Genomic DNA, 16,823 nt, shown 5'->3' with positions numbered 1-16,823 from the left:
CTCATATCTCCAGGCCTTTTGATATTGGCTAACCTTACAGACGATACAGGCGAGGACTTTCAAAGGAGCTTCGCTTATAATTTTCAAATTCGAAATAGAACACGCAGATAGAGCCCATTGTAACGTACATCCTGTCCGTGGTGAAAAGAACTAATGTACAATATCTATCGCAAGACCCGTTAAACATAGCCCCAAACAAAATAAAAGGAAACGAAAACCGACCAAATCATATCGGTTGCAATCTTAGACACCCAAAACAGAAAACCCCAGGAGCATGCATACCAGAATTGTTCGAACCAGGTCATCCAATTCAGCCCATCCAACTGAGAATCCAACTCGGATCATCTAACCCACGCTCCATTCAACCCATAATCATCCAAATCATTCACCATCCAACACACACATCATCCAGCATAAACACCCTCCAACACACACCACCTGATTCATCGCCCTGTTTGACAGGGCCAACCCATCAGGACATATGATGGGGATTCCTGCGGTAGGACATATCATCCGGATGAAGGTCCGGCGAAGAGATATAACCGCCATCTAGTCACCTCTTCTTACCCGGACCACTCCCCGATGAAGAACCGCTACTAGTCTCCGCTTTTGAAAACGAAGCTTTTAACTCCCTGAATGCCTCCCACAGAACCCAGATGGGGGCAAAAACCCAGAGGATGTTAAAGAAGAGGAGATAGAAGAGCATGTAGACCCAACTGGAGGTATCCAGGGCGGAACTACCGGTCAACCACTCAGGGCAGAAGGTCATGAAGCCGCCGTAGAGCTCAGCCGTAGCGAGGGCGATGGAAGTCATCCACAGCCTCCCGCGCAGGGCACCCCGCTCGCGGGCCGGTATCGACTGGTTGGAGATTTTCCACAGCAGGTAGCAGATGTAGACGGCGGCGGGGCCGCCCAGAAACACGGTCAGCAGTTCAATTGAGATGACGGTGGAGTCGGCGCCGCCCCAGCGGTGGTCCGCTTTGGCGTATTCCTGCCAGAGGCGGGCGGTGGGCCAGTTGCTGTAGGTGGCGCCGTAGGCGCGGTCCTTTTGGTTCAGGAAAATCGGACCACGGTTGTGGCTCGGGGAGATGGTGGAGTAGCTGAAGAAGCAGTGGTAGAGGAAGGGGCCCTCGATGAAGAGGTGGGTGAGGGCGTCGTAGGCGTGCCACATGAACAGCAAGCGGCCGCGCTGGTTGAAGGTGCCGGTGATGAGCCGCTCGCCGAGGAGATAGGCGGTGGGCATGAGGCAGAGCGCAAAAGCGATGCTGAAGCCAGTGCCGAGATCCAGGGTGAATGGGATGAACGGCATGGTGGGCGGTTCGGGTGGATTGGACCAGCCAATCTGCGAGTCGAGGGAGGCGAGGGTTTCCGTAGTTGTGTTGGTGATATTGAGACCGGCGAGAGCCTTGAGAGATTGAAGCGCGTGGTGGTAGTGACCGTTGGAAGCGGTCCATAGGGACTCGAGGGCGTCTTTAAATGCCATGCCGAGCGAGGGCCGCTGAAAGCGCGGGCGTGACAAGGAAACAAACAATTGCCAGGCAGGCAGAAGGGCGTTGATGGGGTGGTGAACCGAAAGCAACCATAACAATGGGTTGGCGATGCGTTGCTATTTTGAGCCCCTGAAACGCGTCGCCCGCGATGGCGGCCTGAGGCAGGCGGCCCTTGGCCGCATCGGGCGGGGCGCAACGCCGCTTCTTTGTCCCGTCCTCTTCTTCTTTCAACCTTCTTCTTTCATCCTCCTGCATGTCGTCCTTGGTTTCGTGGAGTTCTTGCACCCAGATGGTTCTTTTCATGGAGATTGAAAAACTACATTGAGTTATCGTTGCAAAAGACGTCATGTTGTTCCATTGACTCGACTCGATGGGTTGCTGGCTGGCTGGCTAGCGGGCCTGTGTTCTAACTTCTAAGCCTGCGGACTGCGGACAATGAAAGAATGAACCCGCTAAATCCCCGCACGGCCGGGCGATCCTCCGCGGCTGTTAGCGCAATCGAGGCATCCCAAGTCTCCAATGAGTCCAATGGCAGGAGCCTTTCCCCAACCCAACCATCTATAGGTCAACAATCCCAGAGCCAGTCAATAGCCAGTCAACGGCCAGACACACCGAAAGATAGTCCCGGAATTCGTGAAGTCAGCGGGTGGATTGCAGTCTTTGTCTCTCATGGCGCAACCTGAAAGAGAACCACATACTGGCTGCGCCAGCCAGCCGCATGTCACTGGCTACTTCCCAGCGCCTTGTCTTGAGATGAACTCCTCGCTCTTTCATCACTGGATCGATGTGCCACGAGGCCCTACCCCTCTTCCAAGGGTCTGCCATTTCCGAGAGATATGATTTGCAGTCCTTCGGGTGTCATCTCCAAAGAGGGTCCAGACTTGCATGATTCATCCGGAAGGCGTGATGGCCTGCATGCCTTTTGCGGTGCTCCCTATCGTCTGTAGTCTCGAGCGGCAAACTCGTCCAGCTCGTTCGATCGCCTCTCTACAATCATTGCTTGGCGTTTGCGCGTGGCTGCCAGCTGACACTTCTGCATGTCAAGCCAAGGACAAGTGATCAAACGTTGCCTCCGGTGTTTGTCACTTCTTCCTTTTGTCTTCGTCTTCGATCACCCTGTTCACAAGGCCTAAAGTCCTGCTATTCTTTGCCGTGACTACACTTCGAATCTTTCGTCTTCCTAGGCTCCTCAGTTGCTATTCTGGACTATTTGCTTCGTTGGTGTGGAGGGTTTGTTGTAGGGCCATCTGGTCTGACCCGCCTTTGGTCCGAATATGCCTCCCAGTGATGATTCTCGCCTGTTTCTATTACTCCCACTCTGAATTCCTCAAACCCCACCTAGATTTCATCAGGCCGGGTGCATGCGCCCAGAATATCCGTCAAAATGTCCCCTGACATCGAGGTGATTGACATCCCCAAGGTTGCTCAAATGACATACGATCTATGTTCCGTCTGCACTGCCATGTCGCTAGATGCCCCGGATGGCTTCAAACAACTTGTTAGTAAGCTGGAGTCATTGAATAGTGTCCTGCAGGAATTGAGAGACGGTGCTGTCTTGACGACGGTAGGGCAGGAGAAATCGGGCGAGGAACGCAAGATTACTCTGCAACGTGGATTGAATATCTGCTACAGCAACCTGAAGCAGCTCAAAGAGTTGGTCGACAAATATCAGGATATGGGTCTGGGAAATGGAAAGTTGCCCTGGCAGCTCGTAAATTGGGCGACTCAAGAAGAGTATGTTGGTGAGCTCAGGTCTAAGCTGGTTGCCCACACATGTCATCTTGGCTTGTTCGTGAGCAAACGCAAGTGAGTTGTCAAATAGGATCGAGACAATGGATCAAATCTCACCCTTTCAGCCCATCTATAGTGAGCCTTGAAAGCTCGACGTCGAAGGCTTTACCCGACAATTATCCTCCTGCATCAGCAACATCTCAGGCACATGACGAATTCTCGCCTTTGCCATCTGAGGTGCGCCGCCACAAGGTGATTGGGCTATCAGAGTTGGATGGTACCGAGGTCATTAAGCAGGCACCTCCTCGCTCACAACACCCCAATGGCCTGGGGAATCTTGTTAGAGCCTCGAATTCTTCTGATTCTACGGTGTCCGGACACTCGGAAGGGTCGACCTTCACGGCTGCTGTGCGTGCCTCTCCAAGCACCCCGGGTACGGTAGGCTTCAACACCCCACATGGAGCCGTTCCCGATACATTTTCAACGGAAAAGGAAGTTCTCTATTCTCGCGTTCCAGGATATGGGATCCCAAATTTACAATATTCGCAACAACTTCAGGCCCTAAATTCGGCCAAGGCAGGGGGGCTGGTGTCTAGGGGCAGTACCTCCACTAAACCAGCAACTGTGGGTACAGCAAACGGTGTCACGCAAGATCTCTATCATCTTCAACTGCGGGAACAGCTTCTTCAGCAGCTGCGGGTTGAACCCCGAGACAGGTATCATCAACCTGATGCCGACCTTTTTACGAGGTTCAATGATTCCGCGCATAAAAAGGAACGGTCCCAAGATCTGACTACAAAAGACTGGCTACGAGCCGCGGTATGGTGGCTGCTCAAGGTACCACGTCCCAGCTCTCTTTCAATGGCAATCGCTGATTTGCTCGAAGGCTAGAACAGCCCTGGCCAATGGCGAGAGACCGAGCCTTGTTCATAGAGGCGGTGCCAGCCCATCTACAATGTCATGGTCCGCTAGCCATCAGGCGTATGTTGACCTTTTGAAGGCGTCGTACGTCTTGTATGATGTTGTTTTAAAGAGGGAAAAACCGCAGGAGCTTCTGGAGGATGAAAACAGAAAGCTGATCTCCGACTTGTCCGAGGTTAGTCCTTCCACAAACTATTAATCCGATGGTCTCCAGCTAACCTACCAAAGGGCGTCAAGGATGGCTTTTCTCAATTCAACCAAGTGGATGTCCCCGACTATGCTGCCATTCGCTCGCATAATCTTGATATCTGGGAACCATTGCAACCTGAAGAGATTACTAGAGACGACGGCCAAGCGTTCAGTCTGGGTAATGCTCAGTATACTACTGTGGATCCGGAAGATGCGGGCCACGATGATGAACAAATCCTCTTCCGGACTTTTGTCAACGCGGGTATTGGGAGTAAGAAGCTCCGCATGAGGACTAGGGGAGCACCATACATGCTCTTGCTGTCCACCAAGTATGGGGAAAGCGAACCCAAAATAACCATTTGCAACCAGTGTGGCACTTTCTGTCTGCAGCGCGACTGTAAGTTTCCCGGCGTAAGTCGTCAAGGATCAATTAATCAATGGATTCTGCAGTGGAACCAGGCGATCTGGCTCAACTGGTCCAGGTTTCGGACGTCTCTCTGAATGGACTTCCTATCGCGAAGTCAACAGAGCCGGTCACTCTGAAGTTCGACTCGGTCAATGTGTCGATCTCTTTCCAGTACCTGTCCGATATGATGCAGGTTATCAACATGCCCAAGGCATATTTTGAGGCTGTCCAGCTTCGGGAACCGTTGGATGCAGGCGAATTCTCAGAAACCGTTATCTTCAAAAGCTCGGCCGAGCTGCTTGAGCAGTTGAGAATGCCCAGTATGAAACCGATGAACCCGCCTGTAGTTCACAGGTCGTGCGAGGTGCGTATCCTGGAAAGAACGTTCAAAGACGCGTGGCGATCTATTCGACGCATGGTCGTCAGCTCATCGGCAGCTGAAAGGGACGCGCATAGCATGGAGATATTCATGCCCATGAGTCACGTACAGGTTAGCCGCGAGAAGGGCTCGGGCTATGTCATGCTGAAATGGTCAGACACCTGCCAGGAGCGGTCCGGCAAGACAGATGGAAACTACCATCCTCTTTTCTCCTACGTCTATGACGCTGGCAGCCCTAACATAGGGATTGGGATTCGGTTTCGCTCACAAGAGGTGACAAAAGATCTAGAGCGGGTCATTCTGACCATGAATGCGAAGCCATCATTCTCGTGGGTCCAAACAGACAGCTCAGGTCATGTCTATGATGTTGTGGATGTTGCAGAGGAGGCGAAACACTACAAGGCGGTCCTAGTATGTCAAAGTCGCCTAGGCTGGTCCCAATGCAGTCTACACTATCTGTACAGGGACACGGATTACACCTGCCAGCATTCCTGTCTCCGCGTCCGGTTTCCTCGCTTGTTCCACGCCGACTACATATCATCGCATGTTGAGCAACTGTATCGCGCCGACCAGCGAGTGTACTTCTCTCACTGCGAGAAGACAACGGGGAACATGGTCGCGCAGTTCAACGAGGAGCATGTTCTGCGAGGATTCATGTCCTCCCTCGCGTCATCACACAAACTGATGTTCTCCAGACGGGCAACCTCTCTCTCGACCAAAGAAAGGCAGTTTTTCCGACATAAGAGGTCAACGAAGGGCGACTCGGAGGTGCAAATATGGCGTGACGGAGACAAACTTCGCCTCGCTGCCCGCTGGAGCGACCATATCATGGACCGGTGGCTCACACTAGCCATACCATCGTTGGAACCGTCGCGGGCCAGCAACTGGGTTGCGTTCCCCCCCCTCGCCTACTCGCGGGGGATGGTCATCAACATGGCCCAAATAGCGGCCGGGTCGCCAAAGAACTCCAACAAGGAGCGGCAAAGCGGGCCGATCACGATCACTTTTCCTACCACCCAAGGTGCGTCATGGCAATTCTTGTCTGGTCGTATGGTGCGGGACTGACTTTCGTGATTTCAGATCGAGAAGAGTTCGTTGCGGTGCTAGCAGCTAAGCCTGCTAAGTAGGAGGGAGGAGATGTGGAGATGTATATTCGAAGCGTCGGAGTTCTGTCGTAGAGCGCAATATATGTATTTATTTTTATCGTCCATGGGGTTCGAGATTCGAGACAGGAGGGAATACAAGATCGGAGTGTCCAATGTAACTTAAAGCTTCCTAAAAAAAAAAAAAAAAAAAAAAGGTATCACCCAGAAATGGGGAATATCCCGAAACTCAAAACAAACCAAAAAGTAGTCACGCCCGGGATCGAACCGGGAACCTTCTCGGCGCTTGAGAGGATCTCACTTGCTGTGAACGAGAAATCATAACCATTAGACCACGTGACTAGTGCTTGCTGAATTTCGCAAATTGTTGTCTTCTCCTCTGCTTTGCCTTTTCCTTGGCAAGAGCGGCTGCCATCGGCCCCTCGAATCTCGAGGAATCTGAATCCTCCACTGCGATGCAACACCAACATCCAAATGATAAAACACAGATGGTCTCCCACCCCCAAAACACCGACCAGCTGCCCTCCAAGGCTTGTGATAAGGTCGAGGGACCGCCCATCACCCGCCCGGTGCCAGTGCCAGTACCCCGCTTGATCATGCCCGAAACCTGGAGAGATCCGGAGTCGCGTCAGTGCGCCCCTGCGCCCCTGCAACGAGGTCAAGCTCTCCCAGATATGACGGCACAAACCCCTTGACCTGGCTTTTCTTCTTCTTATTATTATTATTCTCCGCAGGCCGAACTCTATTATATTCCCACACCAGCCAGTGGAAGACGGATGTGACTAACTCCCATTATTCGTCACGCATTTTGCCATTTTGCCCTTTTGCCCGCCTCCCCCTCATTGCGCCCGTCGCTGTGACTCAATAATAATTCAGGGCGCACTTTCGCGGATGACCCCTGACGATGCTCGAATCATCTTTTCTTCAGAGACCTTGATCGTCTTCGTCAGTGAGTCTGCCGGGTGATCTCTCTCTCTCTTTCTCTCTCTCTCTCTCTTTTAGTAGTATCCGCAGCATCGACGCGTGCGCGTCGCACGTGCAGCCCTTATGACATGATCGGGTGCGATAGAAAGGCTGAGCTCTTATAATGCGAGAGTACCTACTCTGAACTAGTATCTTATCTTGCTCATCGTATCATGAATAGTGCTTCCCTACTCGGTAAGCTCTGGGAATTTCTATTTTGAGGAGAAGAGGATCTTCTTAATTCCGATATCGATCGGGCTTTTTTTCACTGATACTATACCTATCGTGTTTCTTCTCCCTATCCTACCAGGGTCCGACCGACCGACCAATCTTCTTTATATTACAGACAAACAGTCCTTACCGGTCGCCATCTATCTATACACCCTTTACTATATTTAGAGACAGACCACTAGGTACTGCTGCCGCCCCGGACATGCCACACTTGGTCCACCACAGAAGACGCCATTCTTGGCCATACTGCGGCCCCGGGACGCAACTGCGCGAACGACGACACTTGGCGGTGATAGCCCTTGAACAACAGCAACAGCAGTTCTTGACACCCGTGGGCTCGGAGGATCTGCTTGAGGATGATGCTGCCTCCGCGGGTATTGTTCGCTCCAAGGTAGGGCGGTCCCACCGGCGGTGGTTTGCTCCCAAGACCGGGGGGGCCGGGGCAGTCGGGCAAATGCAGGTGCCGACCACCACGACGGGTACTGGCGCTGGCACTGGATCCTCAGGGCCGCTGCGGAGAATGATCCGTCCGCCGCTGGATAAGGCACGGTCGCTCTTCGTGCTACCCACCACCACCACGACCGGCCAGAACGTCCTGGTCTCGTACTGGGTGCCACAGGATGCAGCAGCACCTGTGCCGCCGGTCGCAGTCCCCGTTGTTGGAGGCGGAGGGAGGGCGCCGGAGTATGGCTATGGCCCTGCGGCGGCACACCTGCTGGCTGAGCGATTTCATCGACGATGCCATTCGGAGCAGCCCCGGTCTTGGAAGAGGCCCAGCGCGACTTTGTGGCCGCTTGAGGAGGAGTAAATGGTAGGGTGTCTTGTTAGTTAACCTGTGGTGTTATTCTTTTTTTTTATTCTTTTATTTTTCGTTGTGTTTGTCTGGTTAATATCCGAAGGGCGTGTCATTTTGTTCTCCTCGTTGCATCATCATTCATGGCGCTGGTCGGATGTATTGCATATGGTTTATGGCATTGACATGAGCAGTGGTTGGCGCTTGTGTGTTTGTCCGCGCGTAATAATAGGATAGGATAGAATATACCGTGATAGGAAAATCATCACTATGAAACTAGAGAATAAAATAAGATCCCATGATTGGGACAGGGCACCACCCTGCACAGCCATCTCTTCATGTAGTACAGAGCATTGAGTTCTGTTCTATGTCCTGCCGGACTGGGCCACAGGACCACAATCACAATCGACAAAGCCCGCACCAGCCCGAAGTCAAGATACCATCTCAATAGATAGATCGTCAAGGCCTCAACTTCATCCTAATCCATGCTCAAAGCAATCGGAACCGCGTGCCGTGCAGCCTCTTGGCACCGACCGGGGCAGTGGGCACCGCAGACACATGATGTCATTGGATGGGGCGTCAGAGCCTCAAGTGGGCCAGTTCGCTGGCCAATACACAGTAGATAGATAGTAGGTAGACTAGATAGTTAGTAGCCTCAGGTTAATAATACTACTCGCAACGCTGCTGAGACTTTTTCCGTCGCGTCTAAACAACAGTGTAGCTGCGTTGCCGTGTTGCCGAGTCTATCTGTTTCAGGGGCGGGCGCATTCACGGGGAAATTCGCGCAGATAGATAGATACTAGTTAGTTAGTACTCCGTACCCAGTCACTCATTTATCTCCAGCAAGGATGGTGTTTCAAACTGGGCGAGGAATTCGCGCATGCGGGGGCTATTTTGAAAAAAAAAAAAAAAAAAAAAAGGGTACTGAGTTCTTTCTTCCCTGTGCTTTTTTGGCAGCAGCCTGGCAGACTGGCAGACTGGCACTGGCAGGGGACGGACTCGGCGAGACAAGGAACGACGCTAGTAAGCCCTATGTCCCGCCCCTAGACCGGATTCGAACATCGCTGCTCGTACTCTGTACCGGTATGTGAGATTGGGGGCCGAATATGTGATTCGCGGCATTGCATGGCTTTTCTTGGGATTTCTTTCAGGATGGTATGTTTGTATGTATATGTGTGTGTGTGTGGGTGGGTATTGTTGGGTTCTGGAAGGAAGATGTGTGGAATGTGATATGTGATTGAGAGGGAATGACACAGTTGGACAGTGCCGCATTCCAGCTCGTATCTACCACCAAACCATGGCAGGATCAAGGCAGCCAGCCAGGTTCCCAATTATTCTCAAATCCCCGAGAGTTCAGCTCGGAGCGGTGAAATGGAGCCTCCTGATGGGTCATGCCCGAGTGACGGCGACGGCGATTGGCCTGCTCGGCCGGCTGTAGGGCAGAGGGGTGGAGACGCCCGGCGATCCTGACCGACCGTGACTCAAAACGTGCCGCGCGAGCCCTATCGATGGGGTCAGTCTGCGTGCTGGCAGCTTCCCATTCGTCCCCTCGGCCATCGCCGGCAGGGGTCCCATGCTCCCCGTAGGGCCAGTGCGGTTTTAATTGCCAGAGTGGGAGATGAGGGGAGATCAAGGGGGGGAGGGGGATAAATACGTCCTCATTTCCTTCGAGAATTCCCTCAGACTTCTATTCTATTCTTCTATTCTTCTCATCTCGTCATCCCTTTCTTCCTTCGACACGACTATTCTCCACTAAGAAATGAACAATAACACTCAAACATCCAACACACTTAAGCGGGCCTTCTCCCATTCTTCTTCCACTTCCACCTCCACTTCCTCATCAACCACCACCACAACCACCAAACCCTCCACTCGCAAAAACACCCGGTTTTCTCGCGCAAAGAGATTCCTTCGCTCGCGCTCTACCTCCCCATCCTCCAGCCTCGACATCCCTCGAAGCACTCCCTCACACCCACACTCCACCATGACTCCCGCAGCCATGTCTCCCAGATCCTCCCTCGACAGCATGGACCACCCCCACACCAAGCAGTCCGCCCCCGCCCGCGACGATTACCGTCGCTACAGCGGAACTGTGAACCACTACGGCCGGCACTCGAACGACTGGCTGTTCGGGGGCTTCAGTCTACGGGATACGGTCCGGGGTGGTGTCGATCGGTTAAGACATCACCACCACAATCATCACAGTGCCAAGGGCTGAATTTGACGGTGTTTGGTGATTGAGATTATATATACCTACCTACCTACCTACCTATCTACCTTTTGGGACTCGATCTTCCATTTGGTGTTGGTCTATCTGTCTATCTACACTGGGACCAGACATTACGAAGATGCGGAGGTTCTCACTCTTCTCGCTGAGGTTACGCGAGGAGGAAGAGGGAAAAGAAAGCAATAGACCGATGGCTTGAACTGCCATTCGCCTTTCAAACCCTCCTGTCATTAATGGACCATGTCAGTCCACCGATGGAATGTGATGCCCGTCATGCCTCAGACTCATGACCCTGACCGGATGGAATACCATTCATCCAGACAGAAGAAGAAGAAGAAGAAGAAGAAGAAGCAGGATACCCCGTTCTTTGACGTTGACCTTTGATCTTCTTCTTCATATGACCACATCGATGTCTACGATGCTGTCTGTCTGCAACTTATGCCTTATATATCACGGGTTGAGTTTACGAACACGACGCCAACAGCATCTACAATCTTCTTTCTGTTCGAGATCTATTTTATCCTCTATATAGAGCTGCTTGGACTTTTGACTCTTGATGATGATCTTTTTAATTAGTTGGTATGCATGAATGACTATCAATATAATAAATGATTTGAATGATGCGATTACTTTCTTCGTAAAAGTCCTTCGTAGAGAGAGCGGGAGCAGGGCAGCAAGAAAAATGGAGGAGAAGGGGCCGGGGGAAGGGGGGGGGGTTTATAGTTCCCCGTGAGACGCGCTGTAGCTCGAATTGGAAGCAGACCCAGCGGGGGGCGCCTGCCTTTTCAACTGCAACTGCAACTGTACTCCCTGCGCGCTAGAGGGTTTGGTCACTCAGCTCCGCCAGCTAATTGAAGGGCGAGTGAAAAACCCGTGTTCATGCTTGAATCGTTTGTAATGTTGTAGAAGGGGGGGGGAGTGAAGTCGAACCAGACCAGGTTGTTATTGCCATGTCAGCTCAGCTCAGCTCAGCTCATCTCATGCTAGGTTATCTTATGCAGAAAGTAAAGGCACAGAGTAGTTCAGTCCAGCCTTTTATTTTCAAACCCAACTCCGTTGATCGAGCCTAGGCTGGCTGGTAGATCTTACTATATCTACTTTTCCACCCAAGCCCAAGCCAAGCCTATCCACGTACCTCTCCAAATCCCGATCCTCAATCCCAATCACAATCACATCCTCATCCAATCCACACCCACCGAAATTCCAAAACAGACAGGTCAACTGACCCGGAATTGATGCATCTAAGCAAGGGTCACCATCATGACCACAAGCACAGCAGCACAATCAAACCCCGCGCTACGTACCGCACCGACGCACTCCCCGCACCAAACACCGAAATGAGGCTGGGGAGAGCGCCTTCCCCTTCCCGCCTCAGGCTTTTCCGGAAATGTGCATGTAGACGATATATCGTCTCTTTGAAATAACTGGGATGCTACATTCTCCGAGGAAACACCGAGGAATTACCATTTCCTTTTCTTTCATCCTTTCTTCTTGGACTGTGAGGTGTAAGGCTATGTATAGGTAGGTGTATAGGTAGGTAGGTAGCTTTCACGGTGAGACCCGTGCGTGGATTGGGCTAGAAAGGTTAAGGGTCAATGTACCTCGGTGCGTGGGTAAATAATGCTACATACTAGGTCGGTAGTACTGTGGCTATCTATCCACTGGGACTATAGCGAATAATGTGATATAGGGGGGCTATATAGTTATAGTCCATTCAATCTATCTCTGTCGAATGTCCAACTTATATGATGATGATAATAATAATAATAATAATAATAATAATAATAATAATAATAATAATAATAATAATAATATGGTGAGAGATATAGGATTCACTCTAATTTCCACTTAATCCTTACAATATGGCTGCCCAAAACCAGGACTTTCATTCTCATCCTTCCTCGTATACATCCATCCATCCCTCCATCCACCATGTATCCTCGAATATTCTCACCCCCACGACCCAGGTACCATCAAAAAGAGTAATCATAACCAACAACAGTCAACAACTAACTCCCCCATCCATAAAGTACCACTACCACAATCGCTGCTGTCTATTGAACTGAATGAATATTTGACGAGTGCTATCACCGATTACATCCGTTCCATCTCCGCGGAAATTAAATAGATATATATATATATATATATACTATATATATAGTAGTAGGACAAAAAGAAAACGCCCATATGTAGTTACGAATAGAGTGGAGTATTGTCTTTATCCCCTCCCCTCCCCGACCCACCCATAAGCATACTACCTCGGTAGATAGATACTATTTACATACGGCAATCTCCAAAGGTAAGCGCGGGTACCTGAATCCTCTAACTAACACTAACGCCATACCATACCGGGACAGTCTCCCGACCCTTCATCCCCTACCTATAGGTAAATAAGTACATACATAGTACATAGTACATAACCCCCTCCGACCTCGGACCTGACATGACATGATCTCACATGACCTACTACTATACATAGTAAAGATAATCAATCAGATAGACACGGAGTAGTTTCTAGTTATATCAGTACTACATCATACTCCCTACTCCCTCAGAACACCATCACCACCACCACAACCATCATCTACGTACCTATCCATCTAATCCCCTTACCCTAACCAACTACCACCCCTCGATCAATTGATTGATCACATGCCCCACCCAGCTAAGTGCCAGAAGACGAAAAAAAAAAAAAAAAAAAAAAAAAAAGACCGATTGGACCACGGTGCAAATCGGAAATCGGACAGTGGGCCGGACGGACGGACGGATTTCCGGATGCAGGTAGTGTCGGTGGTTGTCAGTCATCGAATGCAATATGCCGCGATCCGGGATCGATCGAGATCGGGTTCAGGAATACTCCGCGTACCACCATCACTACTGCTACTTATCTAAGTACTATACCTATGATGTTAGTAGAACTCAGTGTGGGCCGAGTCCGATCCCGAGGGGTAGGGGAGTGAGGCGAGTAGGCGATTGGATTAGGGGGTGGCTCTCTACACCTACCGATAGTGAGTGGTCCAGCTGGTACTACTGTTACTTTTGGCCAGGTGGATCTGGTGGTCCGTTACAGTCTGGGAATGCACAAACATACAGATGAGCAGGAATTGGGGCAATTTAATCAATGGCGGTGGCGAATGATGGCGCGTCCTCATAGCCGAGCCATAATATAGACTGACGACGGCGCGTGAGTGGTTACCTGGTTGATGGGACGGGGGCTAGGGAGGGTCGGGCCTAGTCTGCATCTGCCAGGGAACGATCGGTGAGGAAACTGCATTGCAGCGGAAAACGGAACTCATTATCATTTGCTAGATCGACTAATTAAACCACCGCACAGAGTTCCCAATCACATCGTGGATCCCCTGTCCCGGGGAGGCGTGTCGTAGTAGTAGGTCGTTATTCGTATCTCCCCCGAGAGTCTCGACTCCGACTTCAAGCTCCATCTTCATGGCGACAAAGGAAAGTTTGGCAAATGAGCGACGGTAAATCGAGTCTGAACTTCTAGATGACCCGGGCGCGCAATAATGGGAAAAGCAACGTTCAATCAGCAGCCAAAGACAGGCAGCGGCGATATTGCCCCCCCGGAATTTTAGGCGGATTGCCAAGCTGCGATATCAGCCGCAGTGATGTCGATGTTCTCCGGAATCAGGCTTTGGAGTCTGGCCACCTGTGACGGCGCTAGGCTTGGGTCAGCTATTTGCGATCCCTCTCAAGAGACAGTGAATACCTACTTGGGCGTGCGGCTCCAGCACCTGCCAGAACTTGGATGACTCCCGAGTCGACAAATTCCTTCGTGGTCACTCCGTTCGATGACGTTGCCCCCAGCATGATTCGCAGTCTGTAGCGTCCGGGCTGTGTGAACTTAAGAGGCCCAAATCGCGCGTACCCACTGGTGGTGTTTCCGTTGCGACTGCGCACGCTGGACGTGAGAACCCCCGTGAGTCCTGAGGCAGGTGCGCTGCCTGCTTCGTTTCTTAAAGACGCATGCGCAACCAGTTGCACAGCTCCTCTTGATGCCACCACAGGCCGAACCCCTACAACTACCGGTAGGGTCACCGGGGCTCCAAGTGGGACAGAAGCGGCAGGCGCAACCTCGAAGCTCATGCCATACTCGCGGCTGGAGCTTCCAGCATCAGATCTTGTGTTTCCTTGAACCATTTTGGCGATTATTCGGGGCTCAGGACTGCTTGATGATAATGACTTCAATAACAGTTCAGATTGGCAGCAAGAATCGAGACGGGAGATGAGAATAGCTTCCACTTCCTTGTAACAATAACTTTCTCGGAACAAGGTAAAAAGATGTAACGGGAAGATGCTTCGCGCAAAGATGATAAGAAGGCGGATTGCAATGGAGCGATGAGGAATCTTAGTTAGACCAAGCTCGATGGGAATTGAATGACTGGAGGATGGAAAAGAAGCTGCTTCCAAGGCCTTCATATATGCGATTTCCTGTGAATAGAAACCTGATCTCACTAGGGAGCGATATAGTATGGTCCGTGAGCGAACCAGAAAAGTACTCAATTGATTTCTGGTAATGAACTTTTGCCACCGCGAAGGGACTAAGATCAATAGACACTGGATGTTCCAGTATGCAGGATCTGCGTCAAAGATCCCGGAGGCCCCTGGGCTGCGGAATATTGGATGATACCAGACGTTGGCTGTTGATAACCCTGCACGATCCTGCAACAGGGCTCTTGCATCGGAAAGGACCCGCTTGAAGGATCTACTTGTCCGCGACTAGGCTTCTTCATCCAGATTAGTAACTTTTGCAGTCCAATTTGGTACGCATCAACCTAGACCTCGTTAGCGTGGGCATGATGGCGACAATCATCCTTGACAGTTGCAGAGGCTGCACTTGGTATCCCAGAAGCCGAAGAGGGACCGCAATTTGAGATGTCAGAGCGCCGGCAGACAAATGCCATGCCAGGGGATCAGATTTGAAGCTTAACCTCACTAAACCCGGCGTGATCCACTAATGATTACCGAGTGGCCGACGATCAAGAACTATGGTTCGTGGCAGGCTTTCTTTTTTGATTTCATTTCTTTTTTGACCTGCCTTGTGTTCCCATGGCTTGCCCCTCCCGCCGACTACTCGTCGCCATGGGAGGGCTGCATGTTTTGGGAGGCGGGAGCGGCCCTATGGTGTGAATCCTAAAGCCTGGGTGAGGATGGATCATTCCTCATTCGTCTCCTTGCATTGACCTGCCGGGAAATTGCGAGATCGAGCTAGGGACCGAAAGATACGGATACTGGGGTATCCCTTCCCAGCCGCCCAAGCGCCGGACTCGCAGCCCGGGACTCAAACCTGGTGCTCATTCCCCAGTACTGGCGACTCCTGCTTACTACCCTGGACCGTGCTGGACACCACGTTTTCGACAGCTCTCGAGGCAATTTCGTGCAAAGAAGCAATCCTAATTCCTCGCGGTACGGAGTACCGCAGGAGTACTTTTGACAGACCGGGGTCTGTATAGCACCGCTCCTCTGCTCGCTGATATGCCGGGCTGGATGATTAGTGGCGTACCCGCTCGTCCTTTGTTGTACTCTCCGTGAGTCCAGTGGTCCAGAGACCCAAGAGAGCGGATCCATCGGACTAGGGCCTAGATGGATCGTGGATAAGGTAGCCGCCAATGAAACATCCCAGCGCCCGGCCTGGTGATGGGCGATCCGAGGGCGGATGGATCCTGAATGGGGACAACCGGAGGTAGAGAGGATCGGCTTTCTGCGAGAGGCAGGCGTTCAGTCCCTTTCTGTGAAGGGAGGGCCACAACCTTCAGGGGTTACTTCGCCACACAACATGCCCCTTTCGGCCTAGGGTGATCGTCCAGCCACATCATCTCTCAGCCTCAGTATGGATGGTGTGGCTCACGCTTTGATGTTCGGTGATGGCTGGTATCAGCAAAGCTTACTTGAATTTTGCTGCCTTGCATCACGCCCTAATTCCTGGCCCGCAGGCCAGACCCCATGGGTTGTTAGGCTTTCCACGAGGGAAGCGGATTTCTACTGGGATGTTCTCCGTGCTAACCTTCAAGTCCCGACTCCCGGGGAACTCAGGACTGGCAAACCGCATTGCCCCTTTCTGTTGGTATGCAAGCCACTGATCACTTGACGAACGGTGGGGCCCTCTGATATCACTGAGTAACGGCATGTAAGATCTAGATCCCGGTGCCTCCACGATCGGAATGCCCTGTCTGATATGACGGGATGGTTGGCTGCAGTGCCACTGGTACTGATCTCCAGTATGCTGTCGATCACGATCCATTGATAAAGTATATGGCATCATGCCGCTGCATGATCGGTGCAGAGGGTATTATTAGCCAGCAGGAGTCAATGGACGGACTGAATCTTCCAAATAGTTGGTTTCGGCTACTGTGAGCAGTTAATCATCTCTCATAT

The 16,823-nt window shown here is 51.6% G+C and overlaps 5 protein-coding genes and 1 non-coding gene across 6 annotated transcripts; 3 read left to right on the top strand and 3 right to left on the bottom strand.

Moving 5' to 3' along the window:
* Window positions 1-68: 68 nt before the first annotated feature.
* On the bottom strand, window positions 69-1,580 carry BO70DRAFT_365112 (EXPERA domain-containing protein). The gene has a single exon (XM_025543984.1). The coding sequence runs from the start codon at window positions 1,481-1,483 to the stop codon at window positions 554-556; it is 930 nt and encodes a 309-aa protein (XP_025396303.1). The 5' UTR covers window positions 1,484-1,580; the 3' UTR covers window positions 69-553.
* Window positions 1,581-2,874: 1,294 nt separating this feature from the next.
* On the top strand, window positions 2,875-6,181 carry BO70DRAFT_298199 (uncharacterized protein; the record flags this gene model as incomplete). Its single annotated transcript, XM_025539596.1, has 5 exons — window positions 2,875-3,224; window positions 3,818-4,058; window positions 4,108-4,317; window positions 4,371-4,728; window positions 4,782-6,181. The coding sequence occupies 5 exons, from the start codon at window positions 2,875-2,877 to the stop codon at window positions 6,179-6,181; spliced, it is 2,559 nt and encodes an 852-aa protein (XP_025396302.1).
* Window positions 6,182-6,466: 285 nt separating this feature from the next.
* On the bottom strand, window positions 6,467-6,561 carry BO70DRAFT_t271. The gene has a single exon. It is a non-coding gene; the product is annotated as a tRNA-Val (tRNA).
* A 655-nt stretch (window positions 6,562-7,216) lies between these two features.
* Window positions 7,217-8,300, top strand: BO70DRAFT_121355 (uncharacterized protein). Its single transcript, XM_025537957.1, has one exon. It carries the CDS (start codon window positions 7,616-7,618, stop codon window positions 8,219-8,221), a length of 606 nt encoding a protein of 201 aa, XP_025396301.1. The 5' UTR covers window positions 7,217-7,615; the 3' UTR covers window positions 8,222-8,300.
* Window positions 8,301-9,867: 1,567 nt separating this feature from the next.
* Window positions 9,868-10,572, top strand: BO70DRAFT_121344 (uncharacterized protein). The gene has a single exon (XM_025537956.1). It carries the CDS (start codon window positions 9,966-9,968, stop codon window positions 10,422-10,424), a length of 459 nt encoding a protein of 152 aa, XP_025396300.1. The 5' UTR covers window positions 9,868-9,965; the 3' UTR covers window positions 10,425-10,572.
* Window positions 10,573-14,019: 3,447 nt separating this feature from the next.
* Window positions 14,020-14,588, bottom strand: BO70DRAFT_298200 (uncharacterized protein; the record flags this gene model as incomplete). The annotated part of the gene is made up of 2 exons (XM_025539597.1): window positions 14,020-14,108; window positions 14,162-14,588. 2 exons carry the CDS (start codon window positions 14,586-14,588, stop codon window positions 14,020-14,022), a joined length of 516 nt encoding a protein of 171 aa, XP_025396299.1.
* Between the last annotated feature and the right edge of the window lie 2,235 nt (window positions 14,589-16,823).

The sequence above is a fragment of the Aspergillus heteromorphus genome (assembly GCF_003184545.1).
Source record: "Aspergillus heteromorphus CBS 117.55 chromosome Unknown BO70scaffold_27, whole genome shotgun sequence".
NCBI lineage: Eukaryota > Fungi > Ascomycota > Eurotiomycetes > Eurotiales > Aspergillaceae > Aspergillus > Aspergillus heteromorphus.
The sequence above is the reverse complement of the archived record's forward strand: the minus strand, read 5'-3'. Positions and strand labels throughout refer to the sequence as shown.

Excerpts from the sequence above, each read along its gene's own strand:
- BO70DRAFT_365112 (XM_025543984.1), bottom strand. The coding sequence starts at position 1,483 with ATGGCATTTAAAGACGCCCTCGAGTCCCTATGGACCGCTTCCAACGGT.
- BO70DRAFT_121355 (XM_025537957.1), top strand. The coding sequence starts at position 7,616 with ATGCCACACTTGGTCCACCACAGAAGACGCCATTCTTGGCCATACTGC.
- BO70DRAFT_121344 (XM_025537956.1), top strand. The coding sequence starts at position 9,966 with ATGAACAATAACACTCAAACATCCAACACACTTAAGCGGGCCTTCTCC.